The sequence below is a fragment of the Bos taurus genome, chromosome 17, assembly GCF_002263795.3.
Source record: "Bos taurus isolate L1 Dominette 01449 registration number 42190680 breed Hereford chromosome 17, ARS-UCD2.0, whole genome shotgun sequence".
Taxonomy (NCBI): domain Eukaryota; kingdom Metazoa; phylum Chordata; class Mammalia; order Artiodactyla; family Bovidae; genus Bos; species Bos taurus.
The window spans coordinates 69,596,544-69,608,814 of NC_037344.1; the positions used below are offsets into that span (position 1 = coordinate 69,596,544).

The 12,271-nt window shown below is 59.2% G+C and overlaps 1 protein-coding gene across 1 annotated transcript; it reads left to right on the forward strand.

Moving 5' to 3' along the window:
• The first annotated feature begins 4,792 nt into the window (after window positions 1–4,792).
• On the forward strand, window positions 4,793–11,253 carry SLC35E4 (solute carrier family 35 member E4). Its single transcript, NM_001205905.3, has 2 exons — window positions 4,793–5,411; window positions 10,275–11,253. Exons 1-2 carry the CDS (start codon window positions 4,793–4,795, stop codon window positions 10,706–10,708), a joined length of 1,053 nt encoding a protein of 350 aa, NP_001192834.1. The 3' UTR covers window positions 10,709–11,253.
• Window positions 11,254–12,271: the final 1,018 nt, after the last annotated feature.

Consider the following 12,271-nt stretch of genomic DNA (forward strand, 5'->3'; position numbering starts at 1 on the left):
ACTGACACTTTTTAGCTGGCAATGGCTGGGATTACACGGCAGAGTCCAAATTCAGCTGGAGGCCCAGGACCCCCGAGCTTCTCCTCAGAGGACGGTCAGGGCCTCAGCTGCCAGTGGGGTGGCGACCCTGCCTGTCAGTGGGAAGGGCTGGGTTCTGGGTTCCCCTCTGAAAAGTGGGGTTCTAGCCAGGGAGGCACCCCGTTAGCCCCCTTGCACCAAGGTTAGGAAGGAGGTCCCTGGGAGGGACCCTCTGCCTGCACATCAGGTTTTACCGTGACTCTCACTGAGTCGGCAACACCGTAGATTAAACACGTGCTTCTTCCTCCAGTCCAGGGTCTGGGCAGGTGAGGGAAGTAGGCAATTTAAAAAATGCTTTGAAGGGACTTCCCTGGTGGTCCAATGGTTAGGACTTCGCCTTCCAATGCAGGGGGTGCAGGTTTGATCCCTGACCAGGGAACTAAGATCCCACATGCCTTGTGGTCAAAAAGCCAAATCATACTACAGAAGCAACATCGTAACAGATGCAATAAAGACTTTTTAAAGTAGTCCATATCAGAAAAAATCTTTAAAAAATAGAAACTGCCTTGATATTGAGACAAACATCAAAGGATCTGAAAGCCACAGGAAAACAGGACCTCTGTGTTCAAGGTGAAATGTCCACGCCCAGACCCCCAGAGCGCTGGTCCCCCTGCCCGCCTTGATCTAGGCCAAGGGTGCTCCAGAGAGGGATTCGGGACCAGCCCTGTGACCCCTTCACAGTAAGGTGAAGGCTCAGAGAGGGCTGCGGCTTGCCTCAGGTCACACAGCCTGGGGGTGGCAGAGCCAAGATCCTCACCCACTGACCCCAGCCCTTGCCCCTGAACCACCTCGTTGCCCCCCACCCCCACCCCAGGAAGCCAGGGCCCCTCCCATGGCGGGGGTGCTGGCTGGGGCGGGTCCCAGGCGAGGCTATGGGTGGGGGGTTGATGTAAAGGACCCTCGGTGGTCCAGGATCTGGATGTGGTCCCCCCCCCCCCCCCCCCCCGCCGAGGGACTTAGTCGGGTGTGTTTGGCTCTAAGAAGCAGGAAGCTATTGAATCCTGCTCCAATCAAAGGATGTTTGCTGGGAAGGCTCAGCCCACCAAGTGAGGGCTGCAGAGGTGGGGGCAGGGCAGTGGAAGCCCGGAAGCTTGGCTCCCTGCCCCGCACCCACTCAGGCCCTCTCCTGGCCTCCCCCTTGACCAGCTTCCTCTGAACGTGGTAAGTTTGCCAGCCCCCTTTTATTTTCTCAGCCTGTGTCCCAAAGCTTGGGGAGGGGTCCGACCAGCACAGCCGACTTCTGGGCACTGGGTCAGGTGTCTAGTCTGGCTCCATCTGCAGGGCCCCTGAGAGGGGGTGGGTGAGGACAGTCATGTCCACAGTAAGGATCTGATGGGGACTTCCCTGGCTGTCCAGTGGTTCAGACTCTGCACTTGCACTGCATGGGTCGTGGGTTCGATCCCTGGTCGAGGCCAAAAAGTGAAAAAAGAAAAAGAACTGTCGTAAGCAGAGGCCCTCCTTGGGAATGGGGCCCAGGTTCGTGTCTGACCCACGTTTAGAGCTGTGTGACTGCAGACAAGCCACATCCCCTCGCGCCGCATGTTCCCTAACCCGCAGCTGTGGGCAGGCACCTTGGATCAAGCCTGTGAACCCACGTCAGATCACAGACAGGAAGGCTGAGGCCCCGCAGCGAAGTGACTGGGCTGGAGACATGCAGAGACCTGTCCCACAGCCTCTGCAGCCCAGTTGCTGGAAATGGTGCTTCTTCCCTCCTGTGCCCTCAGGGTCCCTCGCCGAATCACCTGCTTCCCGCAGCAGCTGGGGTAGGGGGGTAGGGGGTTAAGGGATGGGGGTTAGGGGGTGGACACCCCAAGGGCAAGTACTCAGACTTGAGGGCTCTGGGAGCCTGTGGGCAGGGCAGGCTCCTCAGGGCTGGTCTGGGTTTTGGAGGGGGCAAGGAGTGCGAAGGAGCCCCTGCTGTGTTCTGTGAAGCTAAGCGCACCCCCTCATTCTTCAACGAGTGGAATATCCTGTAGAGAGCCTTGCTGCCTGCAGGTCAAAGCAGGTTAAAAACTAGGGCTCAGGACCTGGACAGACCTGGTCTGAATCCACCCCTACCACCCCAGCAGCATGAGGCCCTCCCCCTTGCCCCCACTCCCACCCCAGGGTGTACCGCTTTCTCCCTCCCACCAATCCTCTTTCCTCTTAGCTCACCTCTCACTAGGCAGGGGAGGTCAAAGGGCTTTGTGGCAGTCTTGGAGAGTGTTGACACTGCCTACCACTCCCCACTGGCTCAGCTCTGAGAAGATGGGAGAGTGGATAGTATTTTTGAGGGCTTCCCTTGTGGTTCAGCAGGTAAAGAATCCGCCTGCAATGAGAGAGACCTGGGTTCAATCCCTGGGTTAGGAACATCTCCTGGAGAAGGGAAAGGCTACCCACTCCAGTATTCTTGCCTGGAGAATCCCCATGAACAGAGGAGCCTGGCGGGCTACAGTCCATGGGGTCACAAAGAGTCGTGTCCACGACTGAGCAATTGGATGAATGGATGGAATGAATTAAAAAATACTAAAGTGAAAGTCACTTAGTCATGTTCTTCTCCAGGGGATCTTCCTGACCCAGGGACTGAAACCGGATCTCCTGCATTTAATTCATTGCTGTTTTGTTTTGTTTTTTAATTAAAGGAAGCTTAACGGAAAACTGACAAAAATCTCAAAACTAATCTAACCCATAGGGGCTCTGATTCCTCCTCTTCAGGAAATGTGGGGCAGGGGGAGCTGCCCCCCTGGCTGGCTCAGTTTCCCTCCTGCAAACTCTCCTGGAGAAACCCTCTCTAAATATTAATTCCTGGATATTTTGGTCCTTTCTCTGGAAATCTCCTGCCCTACAATATGGACTATTTGCAGGCTCCTGCGGGTCTCGGAATCACCAAAGGAAAATGAAAAAAACACATTCCTGAACACACCAGAGGGTATCTGATTCAGCTGGTATGAATCAACGGCCGGGCTGGGGGGTTTTAATTCCAGTCCAAGGATTGCAATGGGGATTAGGGGACACCTGCAGCCATTCTGCACTCTGACCACCAGAGGGCGCCATGGACCGAGCTAAGCGCTCCCCCTTTGCGGTCCCGTTCCTCCAGACAGGTTGCTGTCATCAAGGGCTTGCCGGTCAGATAACAAGGCTAGGGGTGAACTGTGCCCCAGGGGACAGGAGCCTCCACAGAGGAGGAAGCTGTCAGCAAAGGGGCTCACTCACAGCGGGCTGTGGGCACTTGTGATCCTTGCACACTTGGACTCCAGAGCTGAGAGAGGAGTTCCGAGCTTGGAATTCCGATCAGATTGTCCTGCTTCTGGGGTGTGCTGTTTACCCGGCCCTGAGCTCAGAGAGCAGCCCGTCTGTTCCGATGGGAAAACCAAGACCCGGGCAGGGGCAAAAGCTTAGTGGCAGCTGCTCTGGCTCCCGGCCCACCTACAGCTCTCTGTCCTCCCAGCGAGGGCAGAGGGTGAACCCCAGGAAAGTTCAGCTATGAGTCAGTTCTGAGCGCCCAGGGGATGGGACAGGGGCTGCTGGCCAGGGATAGAGCGGCCGGCGGGACCCTGCTTCTGCAGCTGCGGGTGGCCGTGTTGATTCAGCTTCCTTCTGACTGCCTGGAGGGGGGCCCGCCCCGGGCTGGGAGACGCAGGAGGGATTGGGGTTAGGGAGGGGCGAGGGAGGGGCATTAAGGGGCCGAGTGGGCCAATTCTTTTGGATGCTGAGGTCCCACGGGATAACTGTGGCCAGAGATTAGGTGGTCCGGAGACTGGTCCTAGGTTGAAGTCTCCTGGGGCGGGGGGCGGGGGGGTGGTTCTTGAAGATGGAATCTCCTGAGAGGTTAGGAGTTTTTCATCAGGAAGATACCCCACTGGGTATCGTCCCTATTGGGGGCTTGCCTTGGCGCTGGGTGGGGCGGGGCCTGATCCCCGACTGATGCGGGGAGGAGGACAGACAGGCTAGCGGGGGTGGTCTGCGAACGGAGGAGGAGCCCCGAGCGGGCGGTGTCGGGGCGGGGCGAGACGGCCTTCCCGGCTCCGGGGGCGGGGCCTGACCCGAGGTGGCGCCCCCGGGCTCGGCCCAGTTTTCCGGGTGGGGCGCGTGGGGCGGCCGCGGAGGCGGGGCCTAGAGTGCGGAGCCTCGCTCTCCGCCCGAGCCTGGCGGGAGCCGCCGGTGCTGCCGCCGGAGCCGCCGGGAGCCGGAGCCACAGCGCAGGCCCTGCGGGAGCCGAGCTGAGCCGAACTCGCCGCGTGACACCGGCCGGAGCGCGGGGCCGGCGCGTCTGCCCGCTGCTGGGCCTGGGCAGTGTCGGACGCAGCGAGCCGGACCCACCGGCACCAACCCGGCGCGGGAGCCCGGATCGCCCCCCACCAGGCCTGGCGTGAACTAGCCGGAGGACCCGGGGACTGGACCGAAGAGAAAAGGGATGGAGGATTCCGTCTAAGCGTAGCGTGGGCACTCGGGCGGGAGGAGAGTGGAGACTTCGCCTGGCACGGGCAGAGGTGCCCGGCGCTTACTAGGCCAGGCTTGAACACCAGAGAGCCTGGCATCCCAGCTGAAGCGACCTGGGCTCTGGTCTCCCTGCGCCGAGGACACCGCACGGCTCCTGGACCTCCGCTGCCGCAGGCTGGGCGCCAGAGACTGTGCCTGCACCTGCTTGAGACGGGGCGGGCCAAGGTGGGGCTCTCTGGTGGCCCAGAGCTGGTCACCGGGGAGCCGGCCTCCTGCCGCGGCCCTACTGGTACCCATGTGCCGTTGCCCGCCGGACCACCATGACGGCAGGATGACCTCTGCCGAGGCAGTGGAGGTGGCTGGCGGCGCTCGGTGGGCCGGGTCCGCCGAGTGGCCCCCTGGCACCCCGCAGGCCCTTCGGCGGCCTGGCCGGGCCCGGGTGGCCGTGGCCGCGCTGGTGTGGCTGCTGGCGGGAGCCAGCATGTCGAGCCTCAACAAGTGGATTTTCACGGTGCACGGCTTCGGGCGGCCCCTGCTGCTGTCGGCGCTGCACATGCTGGCGGCCGCGCTGGCCTGCCACCGGGGGGCGCGGCGCCCCTTGCCCGGGCAGACCCGCCGCCAGGTGCTGCTGCTCAGCCTCACCTTCGGCGCCTCGATGGCTTGCGGCAACGTGGGCCTGAGCGCCGTGCCGCTGGACCTGGCACAGCTGGCCACCACCACCACCCCGCTCATCACGCTGGCCCTGTCCGCGCTGCTGCTTGGCCGGCGCCACCACCCACTGCAGTTTGCGGCCATGGGTCCGCTCTGCCTGGGGGCCGCCTGCAGCCTGGCCGGAGAGCTCCGGACACCCCCGGCTGGCTGCGGTTTCCTGCTGGCGGCAACCTGCCTCCGTGGCCTCAAGTCCATTCAGCAGAGTGAGTAACCTAGGTCACTGGTTGAGGAGGTGGGGACCCGGGTGGGACTGTGGGAGTGTGGCCTGGGGAACCCTGTGAGGAGGTATGGCTGCTATCCCATTTTACTGATGACCAAACTGAGGCATGTGGCTTTGGAAGAGGCAGGAACTGAGGCTCAGAAAGGGCCAACTGCTCAGTGATTTCCAGGCCTCAAACTTAGGCTCTAGAGGCCCAGCTGGTTTTGTCCCCATTTGACGCGTAGAGGGGCTTGCCCTGGGCCATGTAAGCAGCAGAGGCAAGATTTGAAGCCAGTCAGACTGTAAAGAATCTGCCTCCAATACAAGAGACCCAGGTCCAATCCCTGGGTGGGGAAGATCCCCTGGAGAAGGGCATGGCAACCCACTCCAGTATTCTTGCTTGGAAGAATCCCATGGACGGAGGAGCCTGGCGGGCTACAGTCCATGGGGGTTCCAAAGAGTCGGGCACAACTGAGCGACTTTCACTTCACTCAGGCAGAGTCCGTGCTGTCCTAGGGATGTGGCATAAGACTGTGGACCCAGCTTGACAGTGGGAACTGGTGGGAGAGAAAGAGGGCAAGATGGTAAAGCAGGATTTGGAAGAGGGGCGGAGGAGTGGGGCTTGCTAAGTCTGGGAAGGGCGGTGTCTTCTGGGAACTGCAGTGTAACAGGCCCTATGCTGGGTGTTCACTTTGAGTTGTCATGGCAACCACTACTTTCATCCCCATTTTACAGATGATGGAACTGAGACCCAGAGAAATTCATGATTTGCCCAGAGTCACACAGCTCCAAAGGACCAGAATCCTGGTCCATGTGACTCTGGACCTTAGCTCTGGTGGAAGGGGGCTGGGGGCTCTGGGCAGAGGGTAGAGTGGAGACTCCAAACCCAGACCCTGAGAAATCACTCTGCTGGAGGGTGGAGATCACTTTCCTGCCTGTCCTACTGAGGGTTCTTTGAGTCACAGCCCCCACCCTGTCTCTGCCCCTACTCAGGGTAGGGAGGCCTGTGTTCCAGCCACAGATGGGCTCATAATTCCTGGGTGACCTGGGGCGGATCTGGATCTTGTCTGGGCCTCAGTCTCCCTATGTGTTTGATGGAGGAGGTCAGAGTTGATAGAGTCCCAGGACTTTCTTGCTCTCCCTCCCTTGTGGCTCTGAGATCCTATGACCCAGGCCTGGAAGAGGGAAAGGGTTGCTCCAAGGGCACTGGGCTGGGGTTAGGGCAGCCTGCAGCCAGGAAAGGTTGAAGTCAGAGCTCAGGCCTGCCCTGGAATCAGGACCCAGAGGCCCTGTCCCCATCTTCCAGGGCCCTGAGGCAGGGCCAAAGCCCAGTTCTATTTTTGCCTTCAGGTTACTTGAGAGCTGGGGCCTGAGCTCTGGGCATGAGTCAGTGGGAAACTTGACCTTGTGCCCCGCCCTGAGCAGGGCCAGAAGGCTGGGAAGGCCCCAACCTAAGGCCCACACCACACCTGCTGAGGCCTAGCCTCCTCACCCGAGAAGAGCCCCGGCCAGCAGGACAGGCTGTGGCCGGCCAGGCCTCGGGCACACGGACAGGGGCTGGCAGGTGCCTGGCATCAGGCTGCTCCTCGGCTCTGCCAGCTCCCTCCTTGTCACCTGCCTGCCCCTGAGGCAGGTTGGATGCTGGCTCCGGGCTCCCACAGGGCCCTCTGCATCCCCCATCAGGACTCCATGTGCCTTGTATTGATATTATAGCCACTTGGTTACCTGTCTGCCCCTCACCAGGCAGGAGCTCCTGGAGGGCATGGCTTAGCTTTGGGGCAGCTCCATGTCCCCAGCACTTGACTTGGGGCCTGGCGCAGGGAAGGTACCACTTAAGCGGTGAATTTATTAATGGTCTGATGGAAGAATTGGTAGGCTGCTTAAGCTACTTGGCTCAGGATGCTAAGGAGAGAGCTTAGGAGGCTGGAGGTCCCACTAACAGAGATGGGAGCCCAGCACAGAGGTGGGTCAGATCAGACTGGAGGAAAGGAATGAGGTGGGTTTTGGACAAGAGGAGGTTACTACTCGCAGACTTTCCAGGAAAGTCACCAGGGCCAATTTAGACTAGAATGTGAGTGACTGACACCAGCTCCTTTCCTGATGGCAGACTCCAAGGGAGCAGAGGATGAAAGTCCAGGACGAGGAGTGCCCAGCAGCTCCCCTCCTTCCTGGGCCAGTTGCAGGCCCGGGGGGGCGCCACTCGTGGAGAGGAGTGATGCTGCCTCTCCCCTCACAGAAAGGCTGGGAGACGGGGTGCCAGCGCGCTGAGACTTGTCCTCAGCTACACACACCTGCATCAGGTTGACCCCATTCCCATCCGCTGAGTTCTCAGGCTGGTGGGGAGACACCCTCAGAAGGAACAATCACAAAGCAGGGAAGAAGGGCTAAAGCCAAGGTGGGCACAGCTGTGATTGGGATGGATACTTCTCGGGGAGACCAGAGAAGGCTGCCTAGAGGAGGAGGCAGGCAGTGATGGTGACAGCCGAGCCCTGACTATGGGCCCATGCTGTGCCCAGCTCTTCACACGGGCAGAGCAGGAAAGGGCATTCTGGGAGCGGGACGCAAGCCCTGCCAGGGTGCGGGTGTTAGCCAGCGGGGTTGCACGTAGCGGGTCATGACAGCCACCATGGGCAGCAGTTGCCCCTGGGCACAGGTCCTGCGCTCAGCACCTCACACGGCCCCGTGAGGGCATGTTGTTACTTTGCCCATGCTCCCGAGGGGGGACAGGCATAGAGAGAGGGTGACCTGTGTGATATCACACAGCTCGTGATGGAGCAGAGGTGGGATAAGCCCGAAGCCAACAGAACGGCGTCCAGAGGGTGTTAGTCTGCGTGTGTCTGAAATGTGGCATGTTCAGATGATGAAACGGAAATGCCTTCGGAGGAGGAGAAGTTGAAATGCGGGGTTTGGGGTAAGCAGGCAGGGGAGGGGTCGCTGAGGAGCCCGGATGACAGGTCGGTGGGGTAACTGGCTCTTTTCCTGGGCTGGAGGGGACAGTGTGGGGGGAGGGGGAGGGCTGGATGGATTACAGAACAGGTGCACGGGGCCGAGCGGGGAAGTTAGGGCCTGCCTGCCTGCCTCTCAGAGAGTGAAATTCGCCAAAGGTGAAGTTCACCTGCAATCCTGACCACCTTCCAGTGATTGCACCTTGAACACGTAGGCCACAGGCAGCTCGTAACGGTGCTAAATTTGGAGCAGCCGAACAGGAGGCATTCCAGTTATCTGTTCATTTCTAGAAATGCTTGACAGAAGGACTGTTGCCTAGAGAACAAAGCCAAAACATCAAAATGAAATCGAGAGACAAATGAGATTTCCTATTCTAAGCATAGCCTCTGAGTAAGCGCCTCTGTGGTTCTTTGGAAAGTGTGTGTCAGAAAACGCGTAGAGGCTGAGAGAGTGCTGGGAGGGGCTGGGGAGACCTTTCTCATCTCTCTCCACGAAAGCTTGGAGAAGGCACAAAACCGCCGTTGCCTCTTTGCAAGTCCTATCATTTCAGCTCAGCCCCGTGAGATTTTATGATGGGCCCTGCTTCCTTTGTGAACCGACTGGGTGGTAACGTGTACACACACGGGCACACACGGGCAAGATGCTAGGATGCCCTCTTTCCTTGCAAAGCCCCAGGTTTCCTCCGTGTCCTGGATTTGTCTTGACGAGCTCCAGCGTCCGTAGTGACAGGTGCTAACTATCTGCGGCAAACGTGAGTGACAGCGACTCTCCCTGGCGGTCCAGTGGTTGGGACTCCACCTTTCAGTGCAGGGGGTGCAGGTTCGATCCCTTGTTGGGGAACTAAGATCCCACGTGCCTCTTGGCCAGGAAATCGAAACGGAAAACAGAAGCAATATTGTAACACATTCAATAAAGACTTTAAAAATGGTCCACATTAAAAAAAAAATCTTAACAAAACAAAACACACACACGCTCACACAGTGAATGACAGCTGGGCGCAACAATGACCTCCTTGTTGTGCCTGTCATCCCAGTGGTCACAAGTGATTGAACGTGACCTTGCTTTCAAACTCTCTCTCTTGTAACGTAAAGGCCCACATAGCTAGTACATGGCAGAGCTGGGAGTGCTGGAGCGAGCAACGTGGGAGCCACACTGTGGGGCTGGGGGTGCCAGAATGGCCGACGCCAAGAAAGCAGACTTGGGCCCCCTTGGCTCAGCACCTTCAAAGGCGGTTACGAGTCCAGGATGTTTTTCTCCAGGGCCTGGAGAACCCCTGAAAATTTTTTTTTTTCACATTTATTCATCAGTGGGATATCACAGATTATTGTTTCAGCTTGTGGGAGGAGTCAGTGATAACAGGCTTATTTCTCCTATCTTTTTACGCTTACTGACCGAAGCTTACCTGATAAGGGCTTTATGTACATTATTTTAATCTGCATACTTAAGGTTTTATTGGGACTTCCCAGGTGGCGCTAGTGGTAAAGAACCCGATTACCGATGCAGGGGACACGGGAGAGACTTGGGTTCGATCCCTGGGTCGGGAAGATCCCCTGGAGAAGGGCATGGCAGCCCACTCCAGTCTTCTTGCCTAGAGAATCCCAGGGACAGAAGAGCCTGGCGGGTTACAGTCCATGGGGTTGCAAAGAGTCGAACACGACTGAAGCGACATAGCATGCACAAGGTTTTATTATCCTCTGACTCTGCAGGTGAGGAAACCTAGGCCTCCCGAGGTTAAGGGCCAGGTCACAGCTGGCCAGGAGCGGACCAGGTCACCACCCAGGTGGTCTGACCTTCCCGTTACAGAGCCGGAGCCCCTCGTTCCGCCGGAGGGGCTGGGGCAGGCTTCCTGGAGGTCGTGGCAGGCTGGCCTCGCAGAGGGTCATCTGGAGCCCAGTGCTGATGGCTGTTGCCCTGGTTTCAGGTGCCCTGCTGCAGGAAGAGCAGCTGGACGCGGTGACCCTGCTGTACGCCACCTCGCTGCCCAGCTTCTGCCTGCTGGCTGGCGCCGCCCTGGTGCTGGAGGCCGGCGTGGCGCCGCCGCCCGTCCCCACCGACTGCCACCTCTGGGCCTGTGTCCTGCTCAGCTGCCTCCTGTCCGTGCTCTACAACCTGGCCAGCTTCTCCCTGCTGGCCCTCACCTCGGCCCTCACGGTCCACGTCCTGGGCAACCTCACCGTTGTGGGCAACCTCGTCCTGTCCCGGCTGCTGTTTGGCAGCCGCCTCAGCACCCTCAGCTATGTGGGCGTGGCGCTCACCCTTTCTGGAATGTTCCTTTACCACAACTGTGAGTTCGTGGCCTCCTGGGCTGCCCGCCGGGGATTCCGGTGGAGGGACCAGCCTGGTAAGGGTCTCTGAGACCTGAGGGAGCACAGGGACCACGCGGGACTGCCCTGGCCCGAATCCAGCCTTGGCCCATGGCCACGGGAGAGCAGGTAGCCGCTGGGGCCGTCGGGGGAGACAGGTCTTCCTGCGGGGTCGCTGTGGAGGCTGCAATGGGGTCTCCTAGAGCGCCCCGGCTCCTGTCCCTGCCTGCCTCTCCTCATCACAGACCCCACTCACCGCTGGATGGTGCACCCAGGCACGGTCGCAGTGCTTGTCAGAGGACTCACGACGATTAGGGTCAAGTACTGTGCTGAAAATTGCTGGCTAAGCTTGGAGAACCTCACCAACGTTCTGACGGTGATGGTGGTGATGATGGCAATGATTCTTGGCGGTCGCACAATCCTTCCTGCAGGAAGTGGGGGAGGCAGCTAGGGGGCCCAGGGAAGAGCAGCTTTGCTACTCGGCTTACCTAGGGAGCTGGGGGTTGTCTGTGCCAACTCCAGGCAGCTGCTGTGGCCTCAGCCCTGGGCCCCACAACGTTGGGTCTTCCGTCCTCAAATAAACTATTTTTGCTTGTACACCTGTGTCATTCCTCGGGGTAGCGGCCAAGGAAACACAGGCACACCATCCACCCACCCAGAAACAAGGACTTGCTCCCACCCTCACTGGGGCCTGGCCAGCCCCCCCATCCACCCAGACCGCTGCTCTGACCCCTCACACCATCTTCCTACAGCCTCGAGGGGAATCTCTTAAAACACATGGTTTCTGTGGCTCCACACTGCTTGTGGGACCAGGTCAGGCCTAGCCCCATGGCCTCTCCCCTCTCCCCTCCTTTGTTGTCATTGTTCAGTCGCTAAGTTGTGTCCGACTCTTTGCGACCCCATGGGCTGCAGCAAGCCAGGCTCCTCTGTCTTCCACTATCTCCCGGAGCTTGCTCAAACTCATGTCCATTGAGTCGATGATGCCATCCAACCATCTCATCCTGTGTCGGCCCCTTCTCCTGCCCTCAGTCTTTTCCATCATCAGCACCACTTTCAATCCATACCTGCTTCCATCAGGTACCCCGTGACACCCAGCTGCCCACTGGAGTCTCCACACACGCTGGTCCCTGGTCTGTGGTTCTCCTCCTACATCAGCTTCTCCCTTCTCATGGCTAAACCCTTGCCTGGGGGTGAAAACCCAAACTGTGCAACTCTCCTCTAAAGGAAAAACCAGAAAAGAAGCCTGAGGAAGGAAAGGCCTGGGTGAGGGGCTGTGTCCAGGGCTGTGGGCGCAGAGGGCAAGGAATGGGGTGGTCCCATGGCAGGAGGAGCACTGGGGGTGGGGGGTGGAGCGTCTGGGGAACTGGCCTGACCCAGCTGCCTCACTTCCCATCCTTCCCTTGGCTTAGGCACTTAACTCCAGCCACCCACCTGTCTCCACTGCAGGCCCCCTGTTAAAAACCATAACGTCCCTGCCTGGGTTAGAGATTCTGGGGACCTAATCCCACTCTGCCCGCCTCACTGTGCCTGGGGCAGGTACCTCCCCTCTCTGAGCCTTGGTTTCCAGATCTGCAAAATGGGCTGATGATCCCCGGGGAGAGGACTTCCAGTGAGG

Coding starts and splice junctions, on each gene's coding strand:
- SLC35E4 (NM_001205905.3), top strand. CDS start 4,793: ATGTGCCGTTGCCCGCCGGACCACCATGACGGCAGGATGACCTCTGCC. Junction 5,412..10,274: donor CCTCAAGTCCATTCAGCAGA/GTGAGTAACCTA, acceptor CCCTGGTTTCAG/GTGCCCTGCTGCAGGAAGAG.